This window comes from Anomaloglossus baeobatrachus, chromosome 12 (assembly GCF_048569485.1).
Source record: "Anomaloglossus baeobatrachus isolate aAnoBae1 chromosome 12, aAnoBae1.hap1, whole genome shotgun sequence".
NCBI classification, from domain to species: Eukaryota; Metazoa; Chordata; class Amphibia; order Anura; family Aromobatidae; genus Anomaloglossus; species Anomaloglossus baeobatrachus.
In genome coordinates, this window is record NC_134364.1 from 107999705 (window position 1) to 108013129 (window position 13425).

The following is a 13425-nucleotide window of genomic DNA, read 5'->3' on the forward strand; positions in this document are numbered from 1 at the left end:
GGACTAGTGCAGACAAGAGAGAGACAGACAGAGTGTGGAAGGAAGGGCCCCTGTACACGTCTCTTATACTCGCACGTCTCCATCCTGTACATGTCTCTTATACTCGCACGTCACTTATACTCGCACGTCTCTGTCCTGTGCACGTCTCTTATACTCATGTGTCGCCCGGGGATAAGGGGTACTCAGATCCGAACCACGGGGTCACCTCTGTGGGTATCACGGTGGCGTGACCGGGTCTGTGATCCCAGGCTCCACAGTAAGAAGGGGAATAGGTAAGGGAGACTGTCCGTGACGACACCCGTGGTGTGCAGTGAAGTAACGGAGCACCGCCGCTGCAGGTTAATGGATCCCGGGGATGGTGGTGGGCAGCAAGGTGGTGATTTCCCTCCACGGGTAGGGTGTTGGTGTCCTGGGACCCCGGTGAGGTGGTGCAGGGAGGAGATGGAGGCCGTCTGAGAGCTGTGCGCCCGGTTGGACCGGGGGATGTTGTTACTCACAGTTCGTTTTGCAAGGAAATTCACACAGAGTCAGGAATTAACCAGAAATTGCCTGTGTCAGTAGCCTTCGGTATGGAGGGTGTTGAAGTCCCACACACGGTGCAGCAGACCCCTGTTCTTTCCCTGCAGCCAGGTGCCTCTTTCTCCACTCTTTCTCTTTCTTTCCTCCTCAGCCAGGGGAGTCCACTCCCCTGCAGTGATCCGGGATCTCTTTCGATACCAGCGGGCCACTACTCTGCCCCGGTCACCTCAAGTCCCTTCCTCACTAACAGCCTGTCCCGGCCCTTTTGGAGCACGCTTCTGTAGCAGCCCGGGAGCTACAACTCCAGGTTCCTCTCTTCTCCCTCTCCCCACACACTCTGCCCCAGCCCCTTCCTTGCTGCTCTGTTTAGCTCTTACACTGGGGGGGGGGGGGGGGGGGGGGGGGGGTCTCCGGCTGCACTGGAGTGGGATCAGGTTACCAAGGAGGAGAATGACCTGCTCTTTCCTGGATTTCTGCAGGTCTGTGACACCCTGGTTTTGCCAGGGCGTCACACTCACACGTCTCCATCCTGTACATGACTCATACGTCTCCATCCTGTACACGACTCTTATACTCACACATCTCCATCCTGTACACGACTGTTATACTCACACATCTCCATCCTGTACAGGTCTCTTATACTCGCACATCTCCATCCTGTACATGTCTCTTATACTCGCACGTCTCCATCCTGTACACGTCTCTTATACTCGCACGTCTCCATCCTGTACACGTCTCTTATACTCACACATCTCCATCCTGTACACGTCTCTTATACTCGCACGTCTCCATCCTGTACACGTCTCTTATACTCGCACGTCTCCATCCTGTACACGTCTCTTATACTCGCACATCTCCATCCTGTACATGTCTCTTATACTCGCACGTCTCCATCCTGTACACGTCTCTTGTACTCGCACGTCTCCGTCCTGTACACGTCTCTTGTACTCGCACGTCTCCATTCTATACACGTCTCTTATACTCACACGTCTCTGTCCTGTACATGTCTCTTATACTCGCACATCTCCATCCTGTACACGTCTCTTATACTCACACATCTCCATCCTGTACACATCTCTTATACTCGCACGTCTCCATCCTGTACACGTCTCTTATACTCGCACGTCTCTATCCTGTACATGACTCATACATCTCCATCCTGTACACGTCACTTATACTCATACGTCTCCATCCTGTACACGACTCTTATACTCGCACGTCTCCGTCCTGTACACGTCTCTTATACTCGCACGTCTCCGTCCTGTACACATCTCTTATACTCGCACATCTCCATCCTGTACACGACTGTTATACTCACACATCTCCATCCTGTACAGGTCTCTTATACTCGCACATCTCCATCCTGTACACGACTGTTATACTCACACATCTCCATCCTGTACAGGTCTCTTATACTCACACATCTCCATCCTGTACAGGTCTCTTATACTCGCACATCTCCATCCTGTACATGTCTCTTATACTCACACGTCTCCATCCTGTACATGTCTCTTATACTCACACGCCTCCATCCTGTACATGTCTCTTATACACACATCTCCATCCTGTACACGTCTCTTATACTCACACATCTCCATCCTGTACACGTCTCTTATACTCACACGTCTCTGTCCTGTACACGTCTCATATACTCGCACGTCTCCATCCTGTACACATCTCTTATACTCGCACGTCTCCATCCTGTACACGTCTCTTATACTCGCACATCTCCATCCTGTACAAGTCTCTTATACTCGCACATCTCCATCCTGTACATGTCTCTTATACTCGCACATCTCCATCCTGTACATATCTCTTATACTCACACGCCTCCCTCCTGTACAGGTCTCTTATACTCACACGTCTCCATCCTGTACATGTCTCTTATACTCACACATCTCTGTCCTGTACATGTCTCTTATACACACATCTCCATCCTGTACATGTCTCTTATACTCACACATCTCCATCCTGTACACGTCTCTTATACTCACACATCTCCATCCTGTACACATCTCTTATACTCGCACATCTCCATCCTGTACATGTCTCTTATACTCGCACGTCTCCATCCTGTACACGTCTCTTATACTCACACATCTCCATCCTGTACACGTCTCTTATACTCGCACATCTCCATCCTGTACACGTCTCTTATACTCACACATCTCTGTCCTGTACATGTCTCTTATACTCACACATCTCTGTCCTGTACATGTCTCTTATACTCACACATCTCCGTCCTGTACATGTCTCTTATACTCGCACATCTCCATCCTGTACATGTCTCTTATACTCACACATCTCCATCCTGTACATGTCTCTTATACTCACACATCTCCATCCTGTACATGTCTCTTATACTCACACATCTCTGTCCTGTACATGTCTCTTATACACACATCTCCATCCTGTACATGTCTCTTATACTCACACATCTCCATCCTGTACACGTCTCTTATACTCACACATCTCTGTCCTGTACACGTCTCTTATACTCACACATCTCTGTCCTGTACATGTCTCTTATACTCACACATCTCTGTCCTGTACACGTCTCTTATACTCGCACATCTCCATCCTGTACACATCTCTTATACTCGCACATCTCCATCCTGTACACGTCTCTTATACTCACACATCTCTGTCCTGTACACGTCTCTTATACTCGCACATCTCCATCCTGTACACATCTCTTATACTCGCACATCTCCATCCTGTACATGTCTCTTATACTCGCACGTCTCCATCCTGTACATGTCTCTTATACTCGCACGTCTCCATCCTGTACACGTCTCTTATACTCACACATCTCCATCCTGTACACGTCTCTTATACTCACACATCTCTGTCCTGTACATGTCTCTTATACTCACACATCTCTGTCCTGTACATGTCTCTTATACTCACATCTCCGTCCTGTACATGTCTCTTATACTCACACATCTCCATCCTGTACACGTCTCTTATACTCACACATCTCTGTCCTGTACATGTCTCTTATACTCACACATCTCTGTCCTGTACATGTCTCTTATACTCACATCTCCATCCTGTACATGTCTCTTATACACACATCTCCATCCTGTACACGGCTCTTATACTCACACATCTCCATCCTGTACACGTCTCTTATACTCACACATCTCCATCCTGTACATGTCTCTTATACTCGCACGTCTCCATCCTGTACACGTCTCTTATACTCGCACATCTCCATCCTGTACATGTCTCTTATACACACATCTCCATCCTGTACACGTCTCTTATACTCGCACATCTCCATCCTGTACACGTCTCTTATACTCACACATCTCCATCCTGTACATGTCTCTTATACTCGCACGTCTCCATCCTGTACACGTCTCTTATACTCGCACATCTCCATCCTGTACATGTCTCTTATACACACATCTCCATCCTGTACACGTCTCTTATACTCACACATCTCCATCCTGTACACGTCTCTTATACTCACACATCTCCATCCTGTACACGTCTTATACTCGCACATCTCCATCCTGTACATGTCTCTTATACACACGTCTCCATCCTGTACACGTCTCTTATACTCGCACGTCTCCATCCTGTACACGTCTCTTATACTCGCACGTCTCCATCCTGTACACGTCTCTTATACTCGCACGTCTCCATCCTGTACACGTCTCTTATACTCACACATCTCCATCCTGTACACGTCTCTTATACTCACACATCTCCATCCTGTACACGTCTCTTATACTCACACGTCTCCATCCTGTACACGTCTCTTATACTCGCACGTCTCCGTCCTGTACACGTCTCTTATACTCGCACGTCTCCGTCCTGTACACGTCTCTTATACTCACACATCTCCATCCTGTACACGTCTCTTATACTCGCACGTCTCCATCCTGTACACGTCTCTTATACTCACACATCTCCATCCTGTACACGTCTCTTATACTCACACATCTCCATCCTGTACACGTCTCTTATACTCACACGTCTCCATCCTGTACACGTCTCTTCTACTCGCACGTCTCCGTCCTGTACACGTCTCTTATACTCACACATCTCCATCCTGTACACGTCTCTTATACTCGCACATCTCCATCCTGTACATGTCTCTTATACACACATCTCCATCCTGTACATGTCTCTTATACTCGCACATCTCTGTCCTGTACATGTCTCTTATACTCGCACATCTCTGTCCTGTACATGTCTCTTATACTCGCACATCTCCATCCTGTACACGTCTCTTATACTCACACATCTCTGTCCTGTACACGTCTCTTATACTCGCACGTCTCTGTCCTGTACACGTCTCTTATACTCGCACATCTCCATCCTGTACATGTCTCTTATACTCACACATCTCCATCCTGTACACGTCTCTTATACTCACACATCTCCATCCTGTACATGTCTCTTATACTCGCACATCTCTGTCCTGTACATGTCTCTTATACTCACACATCTCCATCCTGTACACGTCTCTTATACTCACACATCTCCATCCTGTACACGTCTCTTATACTCGCTCATCTCCGTCCTGTACACGTCTCTTATACTCACACATCTCCATCCTGTACATGTCTCTTATACTCACACATCTCCATCCTGTACACGTCTCTTATACTCGCACATCTCCATCCTGTACATGTCTCTTATACACACACATCTCCATCCTGTACATGTCTCATACTCACACATCTCCATCCTGTACATGTATCTTATATTCGCACGTCTCCGTCCTGTACACGTCTCTTATACTCGCACGTCTCCGTCCTGTACACGTCTCTTATACTCACACATCTCCATCCTGTACACGTCTCTTATACTCGCACATCTCCATCCTGTACATGTCTCTTATACTCACACGCCTCCCTCCTGTACAGGTCTCTTATACTCACACGTCTCCATCCTGTACATGTCTCTTATACTCGCACATCTCCATCCTGTACATGTCTCTTATACACACATCTCCATCCTGTACATGTCTCTTATACTCACACGCCTCCCTCCTGTACAGGTCTCTTATACTCACACATCTCCATCCTGTACATGTCTCTTATACACACATCTCCATCCTGTACATGTCTCTTATACTCACACATCTCCATCCTGTACACGTCTCTTATACTCGCACGTCTCCATCCTGTACATGTCTCTTATACTCACACATCTCCGTCCTGTACACGTCTCTTATACTCGCACGCCTCCCTCCTGTACAGGTCTCTTATACTCACACGTCTCCATCCTGTACACGTCTCTTATACTCACACATCTCCATCCTGTACATGTCTCTTATACACATATCTCCATCCTGTACATGTCTCTTATACTCACACATCTCTGTCCTGTACACGTCTCTTATACTCGCACATCTCCGTCCTGTATATATCTCTTATACTCACACGTCTCCATCCTGTACATGTCTCTTATACTCGCACGTCTCCATCCTGTACATGTCTCTTATACACACATCTCCATCCTGTACATGTCTCTTATACTCACACATCTCCATCCTGTACACATCTCTTATACTCACACATCTCCGTCCTGTATATATCTCTTATACTCACACGTCTCCATCCTGTACATGTCTCTTATACTCGCACGTCTCCATCCTGTACATGTCTCTTATACACACATCTCCATCCTGTACATGTCTCTTATACTCACACATCTCCATCCTGTACACGTCTCTTATACTCACACATCTCTGTCCTGTACACGTCTCTTATACTCGCACATCTCCATCCTGTACACATCTCTTATACTCGCACATCTCCATCCTGTACAGGTCTCTTATACTCACACGCCTCCCTCCTGTACAGGTCTCTTATACTCACACGTCTCCATCCTGTACACGTCTCTTATACTCACACATCTCCATCCTGTACATGTCTCTTATACACATATCTCCATCCTGTACATGTCTCTTATACTCACACATCTCTGTCCTGTACACGTCTCTTATACTCGCACATCTCCATCCTGTACACATCTCTTATACTCACACATCTCCATCCTGTACACGTCTCTTATACTCGCACATCTCCATCCTGTACACATCTCTTATACTCGCACATCTCCATCCTGTACATGTCTCTTATACTCGCACGTCTCCATCCTGTACATGTCTCTTATACTCACACGTCTCCATCCTGTACATGTCTCTTATACTCGCACATCTCCATCCTGTACACGTCTCTTATACTCACACGTCTCCATCCTGTACATGTCTCTTATACTCACACGTCTCCATCCTGTACATGTCTCTTATACTCGCACGTCTCCATCCTGTACATGTCTCTTATACTCGCACGTCTCCATCCTGTACACGTCTCTTATACTCACACATCTCCATCCTGTACATGTCTCTTATACACATATCTCCATCCTGTACATGTCTCTTATACTCACACATCTCTGTCCTGTACACGTCTCTTATACTCGCACATCTCCATCCTGTACACATCTCTTATACTCACACATCTCCATCCTGTACACGTCTCTTATACTCGCACATCTCCATCCTGTACACATCTCTTATACTCGCACATCTCCATCCTGTACATGTCTCTTATACTCGCACGTCTCCATCCTGTACATGTCTCTTATACTCGCACGTCTCCATCCTGTACATGTCTCTTATACTCGCACATCTCCATCCTGTACACGTCTCTTATACTCACACGTCTCCATCCTGTACATGTCTCATACTCACACATCTCCATCCTGTACACGTCTCTTATACTCGCACGTCTCCATCCTGTACACGTCTCTTATACTCGCACGTCTCCATCCTGTACACGTCTCTTATACTCACACATCTCTGTCCTGTACACGTCTCTTATACTCACACATCTCTGTCCTGTACACGTCTCTTATACTCGCACGTCTCCGTCCTGTACATGTCTCTTATACACACACATCTCCATCCTGTACACGTCTCTTATACTCACATGTCTCCATCCTGTACACGTCTCTTATACTCACACGTCTCCATCCTGTACACGTCTCTTATACTCACACATCTCCATCCTGTACACGTCTCTTATACTCACACGTCTCCATCCTGTACACGTCTCTTATACTCACACATCTCCATCCTGTACACGTCTCTTATACTCACACGTCTCCATCCTGTACACGTCTCTTATACTCACACATCTCCATCCTGTACACGTCTCTTATACTCGCACATCTCTGTCCTGTACATGTCTCTTATACACACATCTCCATCCTGTACACGTCTCTTATACTCACACATCTCCATCCTGTACACGTCTCTTATACTCACACATCTCCATCCTGTACATGTCTCTTATACTCGCACATCTCTGTCCTGTACATGTCTCTTATACTCGCACATCTCCATCCTGTACACGTCTCTTATACTCGCTCATCTCCGTCCTGTACACATCTCTTATACTCGCACGTCTCCATCCTGTACACGTCTCTTATACTCGCACATCTCCATCCTGTACATGTCTCTTATACTCACACATCTCCATCCTGTACACGTCTCTTATACTCACACATCTCCGTCCTGTACACGTCTCTTATACTCGCACGTCTCCATCCTGTACACGTCTCTTATACTCGCACATCTCCATCCTGTACATGTCTCTTATACTCACACATCTCCATCCTGTACACGTCTCTTATACTCACATCTCCGTCCTGTACACGTCTCTTATACTCACACATCTCTGTCCTGTACATGTCTCTTATACTCACACATCTCCATCCTGTACACATCTCTTATACTCACACATCTCCATCCTGTACATGTCTCTTATACACACATCTCCATCCTGTACATGTCTCTTATACTCACACATCTCCATCCTGTACATGTATCTTATATTCGCACGTCTCCGTCCTGTACACGTCTCTTATACTCGCACGTCTCCGTCCTGTACACGTCTCTTATACTCACACATCTCCATCCTGTACACGTCTCTTATACTCGCACATCTCCATCCTGTACACGTCTCTTATACTCACACGTCTCCATCCTGTACATGTCTCTTATACTCGCACATCTCCGTCCTGTACACGTCTCTTATACTCACACGTCTCCATCCTGTACATGTCTCTTATACACACATCTCCATCCTGTACACGTCTCTTATACTCACATATCTCTGTCCTGTACATGTCTCTTATACTCGCACGTCTCCATCCTGTACATGTCTCTTATACTCACACATCTCCATCCTGTACACGTCTCTTATACTCGCACATCCCTGTCCTGTACATGTCTCTTATACTCGCACGTCTCCATCCTGTACACGTCTCTTATACTCACACATCCCTGTCCTGTACATGTCTCTTATACTCGCACGTCTCCATCCTGTACACGTCTCTTATACTCGCACATCTCCATCCTGTACACGTCTCTTATACTCACACATCTCCATCCTGTACACGTCTCTTATACTCGCACATCCCTGTCCTGTACATGTCTCTTATACTCGCACGTCTCCATCCTGTACACGTCTCTTATACTCGCACATCTCCATCCTGTACACGTCTCTTATACTCACACATCTCCGTCCTGTACATGTCTCTTATACTCGCACGTCTCTATCCTGTACATGTCTCTTATACTCGCACGTCTCCATCCTGTACATGTCTCTTATACTCGCATGTCTCCGTCCTGTACACGTCTCTTATACTCACATATCTCTGTCCTGTACATGTCTCTTATACTCGCACGTCTCCATCCTGTACATGTCTCTTATACGCGCACATCTCCGTCCTGTACACGTCTCTTATACTCACACATCTCCATCCTGTACACGTCTCTTATACTCACACATCCCTGTCCTGTACATGTCTCTTATACTCGCACGTCTCCATCCTGTACACGTCTCTTATACTCGCACATCTCCATCCTGTACACGTCTCTTATACTCACACGTCTCCATCCTGTACACGTCTCTTATACTCACATATCTCTGTCCTGTACATGTCTCTTATACTCGCACATCTCCATCCTGTACACGTCTCTTATACTCGCACATCTCCATCCTGTACACGTCTCTTATACTCACACATCCCTGTCCTGTACATGTCTCTTATACTCGCACGTCTCCATCCTGTACACGTCTCTTATACTCGCACATCTCCATCCTGTACACGTCTCTTATACTCACACATCTCCGTCCTGTACATGTCTCTTATACTCGCACGTCTCCATCCTGTACACGTCTCTTATACTCGCACATCTCCATCCTGTACACGTCTCTTATACTCGCACATCTTCATCCTGTACACGTCTCTTATACTCGCACATCTCCGTCCTGTACACATCTCTTATACTCGCACGTCTCCATCCTGTACATGTCTCTTATACACACATCTCCGTCCTGTACACATCTCTTATACTCGCACATCTCCATCCTGTACACGTCTCTTATACTCGCACATCTCCATCCTGTACACGTCTCTTATACTCGCACGTCTCCGTCCTGTACAGGTCTCTTATACTCGCACGTCTCCATCCTGTACATGTCTCTTATACTCACACATCTCCATCCTGTACACGTCTCTTATACTCACACATCTCCATCCTGTACATGTCTCTTATACACACATCTCCATCCTGTACAAGTCTCTTATACTCGCACGTCTCCATCCTGTACATGTCTCTTATACTCACACATCTCCATCCTGTACACGTCTCTTATACTCACACATCTCCATCCTGTACATGTCTCTTATACACACATCTCCATCCTGTACAGGTCTCTTATACTCGCACGTCTCCATCCTGTACATGTCTCTTATACTCACACATCTCCGTCCTGTACACGTCTCTTATACTCGCACGTCTCCATCCTGTACACGTCTCTTATACTCGCACGTCTCCGTCCTGTACACGTCTCTTATACTCGCACGTCTCCGTCCTGTACACGTCTCTTATACTCGCACATCTCCATCCTGTACAGGTCTCTTATACTCGCACGTCTCCATCCTGTACACGGCTCTTATACTCGCACGTCTCCATCCTGTACACGTCTCTTATACTCGCACGTCTCCATCCTGTACACGTCTCTTATACTCGCACGTCTCCATCCTGTACACGTCTCTTATACTCGCACGTCTCCATCCTGTACACGTCTCTTATACTCACACATCTCCATCCTGTACACGTCTCTTATACTCGCACATCTCCGTCCTGCACATGTCTCTTATACTCGCACGTCTCCATCCTGTACACATCTCTTATACTCGCACGACTCCATCCTGTACACGTCTCTTATACTCGCACATCTCCATCCTGTACAGGTCTCTTATACTCGCACGTCTCCATCCTGTACACGTCTCTTATACTCGCACATCTCCATCCTGTACAGGTCTCTTATACTCGCACGTCTCCATCCTGTACACGTCTCTTATACTCGCACGTCTCCCTCCTGTACACGTCTCTTATACTCGCACGTCTCCGTCCTGTACAGGTCTCTTATACTCACACGTCTCCGTCCTGTACACGTCTCTTATACTCACACATCTCCATCCTGTACACGTCTCTTATACTCGCACGTCTCCATCCTGTACACGTCTCTTATACTCACACGTCTCCGTCCTGTACACGTCTCTTATACTCACACATCTCCATCCTGTACACGTCTCTTATACTCGCACGTCTCCATCCTGTACACGTCTCTTATACTCGCACGTCTCCATCCTGTACACGTCTCTTATACTCACACGTCTCCATCCTGTACATGTCTCTTATACTCGCACATCTCCATCCTGTACATGTCTCTTATACTCACACGTCTCCATCCTGTACACGTCTCTTATACTCGCACGTCTCCCTCCTGTACAGGTCTCTTATACTCACACGTCTCCGTCCTGTACACGTCTCTTATACTCGCACATCTCCATCCTGTACAGGTCTCTTATACTCGCACGTCTCCATCCTGTACACGTCTCTTATACTCACACATCTCCATCCTGTACACGTCTCTTATACTCGCACGTCTCCATCCTGTACATGTCTCTTATACTCGCACGTCTCCTTCCTGTACACGTCTCTTATACTCGCACATCTCCATCCTGTACAGGTCTCTTATACTCGCACGTCTCCATCCTGTACACGTCTCTTATACTCGCACATCTCCATCCTGTACAGGTCTCTTATACTCGCACGTCTCCATCCTGTACACGTCTCTTATACTCGCACGTCTCCCTCCTGTACACGTCTCTTATACTCGCACGTCTCCGTCCTGTACAGGTCTCTTATACTCACACGTCTCCGTCCTGTACACGTCTCTTATACTCACACATCTCCATCCTGTACACGTCTCTTATACTCGCACGTCTCCATCCTGTACACGTCTCTTATACTCACACGTCTCCGTCCTGTACACGTCTCTTATACTCACACATCTCCATCCTGTACACGTCTCTTATACTTGCACGTCTCCCTCCTGTACACGTCTCTTATACTCGCACGTCTCCCTCCTGTACAGGTCTCTTATACTCACACGTCTCCCTCCTGTACACGTCTCTTATACTCGCACATCTCCATCCTGTACACGTCTCTTATACTCACACGTCTCCATCCTGTACACGTCTCTTATACTCGCACGTCTCCATCCTGTACACGTCTCTTATACTCGCACGTCTCCATCCTGTACATGTCTCTTATACTCACACATCTCCATCCTGTACACGTCTCTTATACTCACACGCAGGGCCGTACATAGAAATCATGGGGCCCCCTAGCAAAAAGTCTGAATGGGGCCCCCCCCACCGATAGAAAAACAAACAAACAAAAAAACAAACAAAATATTATCATAATAATCATTATACATGCTTTACTGCGGGCAGGTTATAGTCAGAAATAACACATACTACGACATAGTGTTACTGAACTACACCAACCATATAAAGGTTTGCAAAGTATTATTACATTGCAAAATAATGCTGCCGCACCATGACCAAATATCACCACAGAGTCTGAATATAACCACCATCCTGTTACTAAGCAAAGGCCACTGCACCAAGACCAGTGGGATTACACCGCAAATCCCTAAACAATCTGCAATATGTGAACTTGGCCTAAAGTAGGGATGTCCTTCTTCGTGCCCCTCACTGAACACACAATATAAATTTTCACATCTGTCTCCCCCATTTAATGGTAACGATTATGACTCTCTTTATGGCTTTAGGATCTATAGTAACATCTGTAAAGTACAGGGATAATAAAAACACACACACACACACACACACACACACACACACACACACACACACACAGAGTGATGGCACAGCACAGGGCAGTTTTTCTGTAGTGTTACAGGCAGACATTTGTACATTATAATACTCACCTGCTCCTGTGCTGTTAGAGATGATGATAGTGGCTCAGGCCTACCTGCTGCATTTCCTGTCAGTCCTCCTGGCTGCTCCTCCTGTCCTCTGCTTTTTCTTTCCATTCCTTCTGTTCTCCACTTCTCACTGTATTTTCTGCTCTCTGTTTGCTTTTCTCTCTTTTCTGTGGTCTCTACTTCTTCACTCCTGCACTGTTTTCCTTTTCATCATTACATTCTCCGAAGGCTGTACTGAGCAAGCTCCACCCTCTCTCCTGATTGGCTGTTCTCCTCCTGGAATCTCTCACTAGAAGAAGCTGCTGCCTGGCCACTCCCTCCTCTTCAGCACAGGCCGTGCACAGTGTGGGAGAGTTTGAATCTCTGCATTGGCCAGTCTGCAGTTATACAAACAGTTCCGGCTCCCAGCGGCGTTAATCAGCTGCTTGGTGACGGTTCCGGCGGCATGGTGCATGAAAGTGAAAACGCACACACTGCGGGCAGCCACCCCAGGCCCCTTCCGCCAGGGCTGCCACCAGGAATTTCCGGGCCGATACAACATTTTCGGGCCCCCCTTCAGACTCCA

General features: G+C 46.9%; 1 protein-coding gene across 2 annotated transcripts in view; it reads right to left on the bottom strand.

Annotated features, from left to right (window-relative positions):
- LOC142257999 (NACHT, LRR and PYD domains-containing protein 12-like) overlaps positions 1 to 13058 on the bottom strand; it is a 429738-nt gene extending 416680 nt beyond the window's left edge. For both annotated transcript variants that reach the window (XM_075330377.1, XM_075330378.1), the window contains exon 1: positions 12908 to 13058. In XM_075330377.1, coding sequence (XP_075186492.1) covers positions 12908 to 12968 — 61 coding nt within the window. In that variant the 5' untranslated portion in view covers positions 12969 to 13058. The remainder of the gene's footprint in view (positions 1 to 12907) is intronic.
- Between the last annotated feature and the right edge of the window lie 367 nt (positions 13059 to 13425).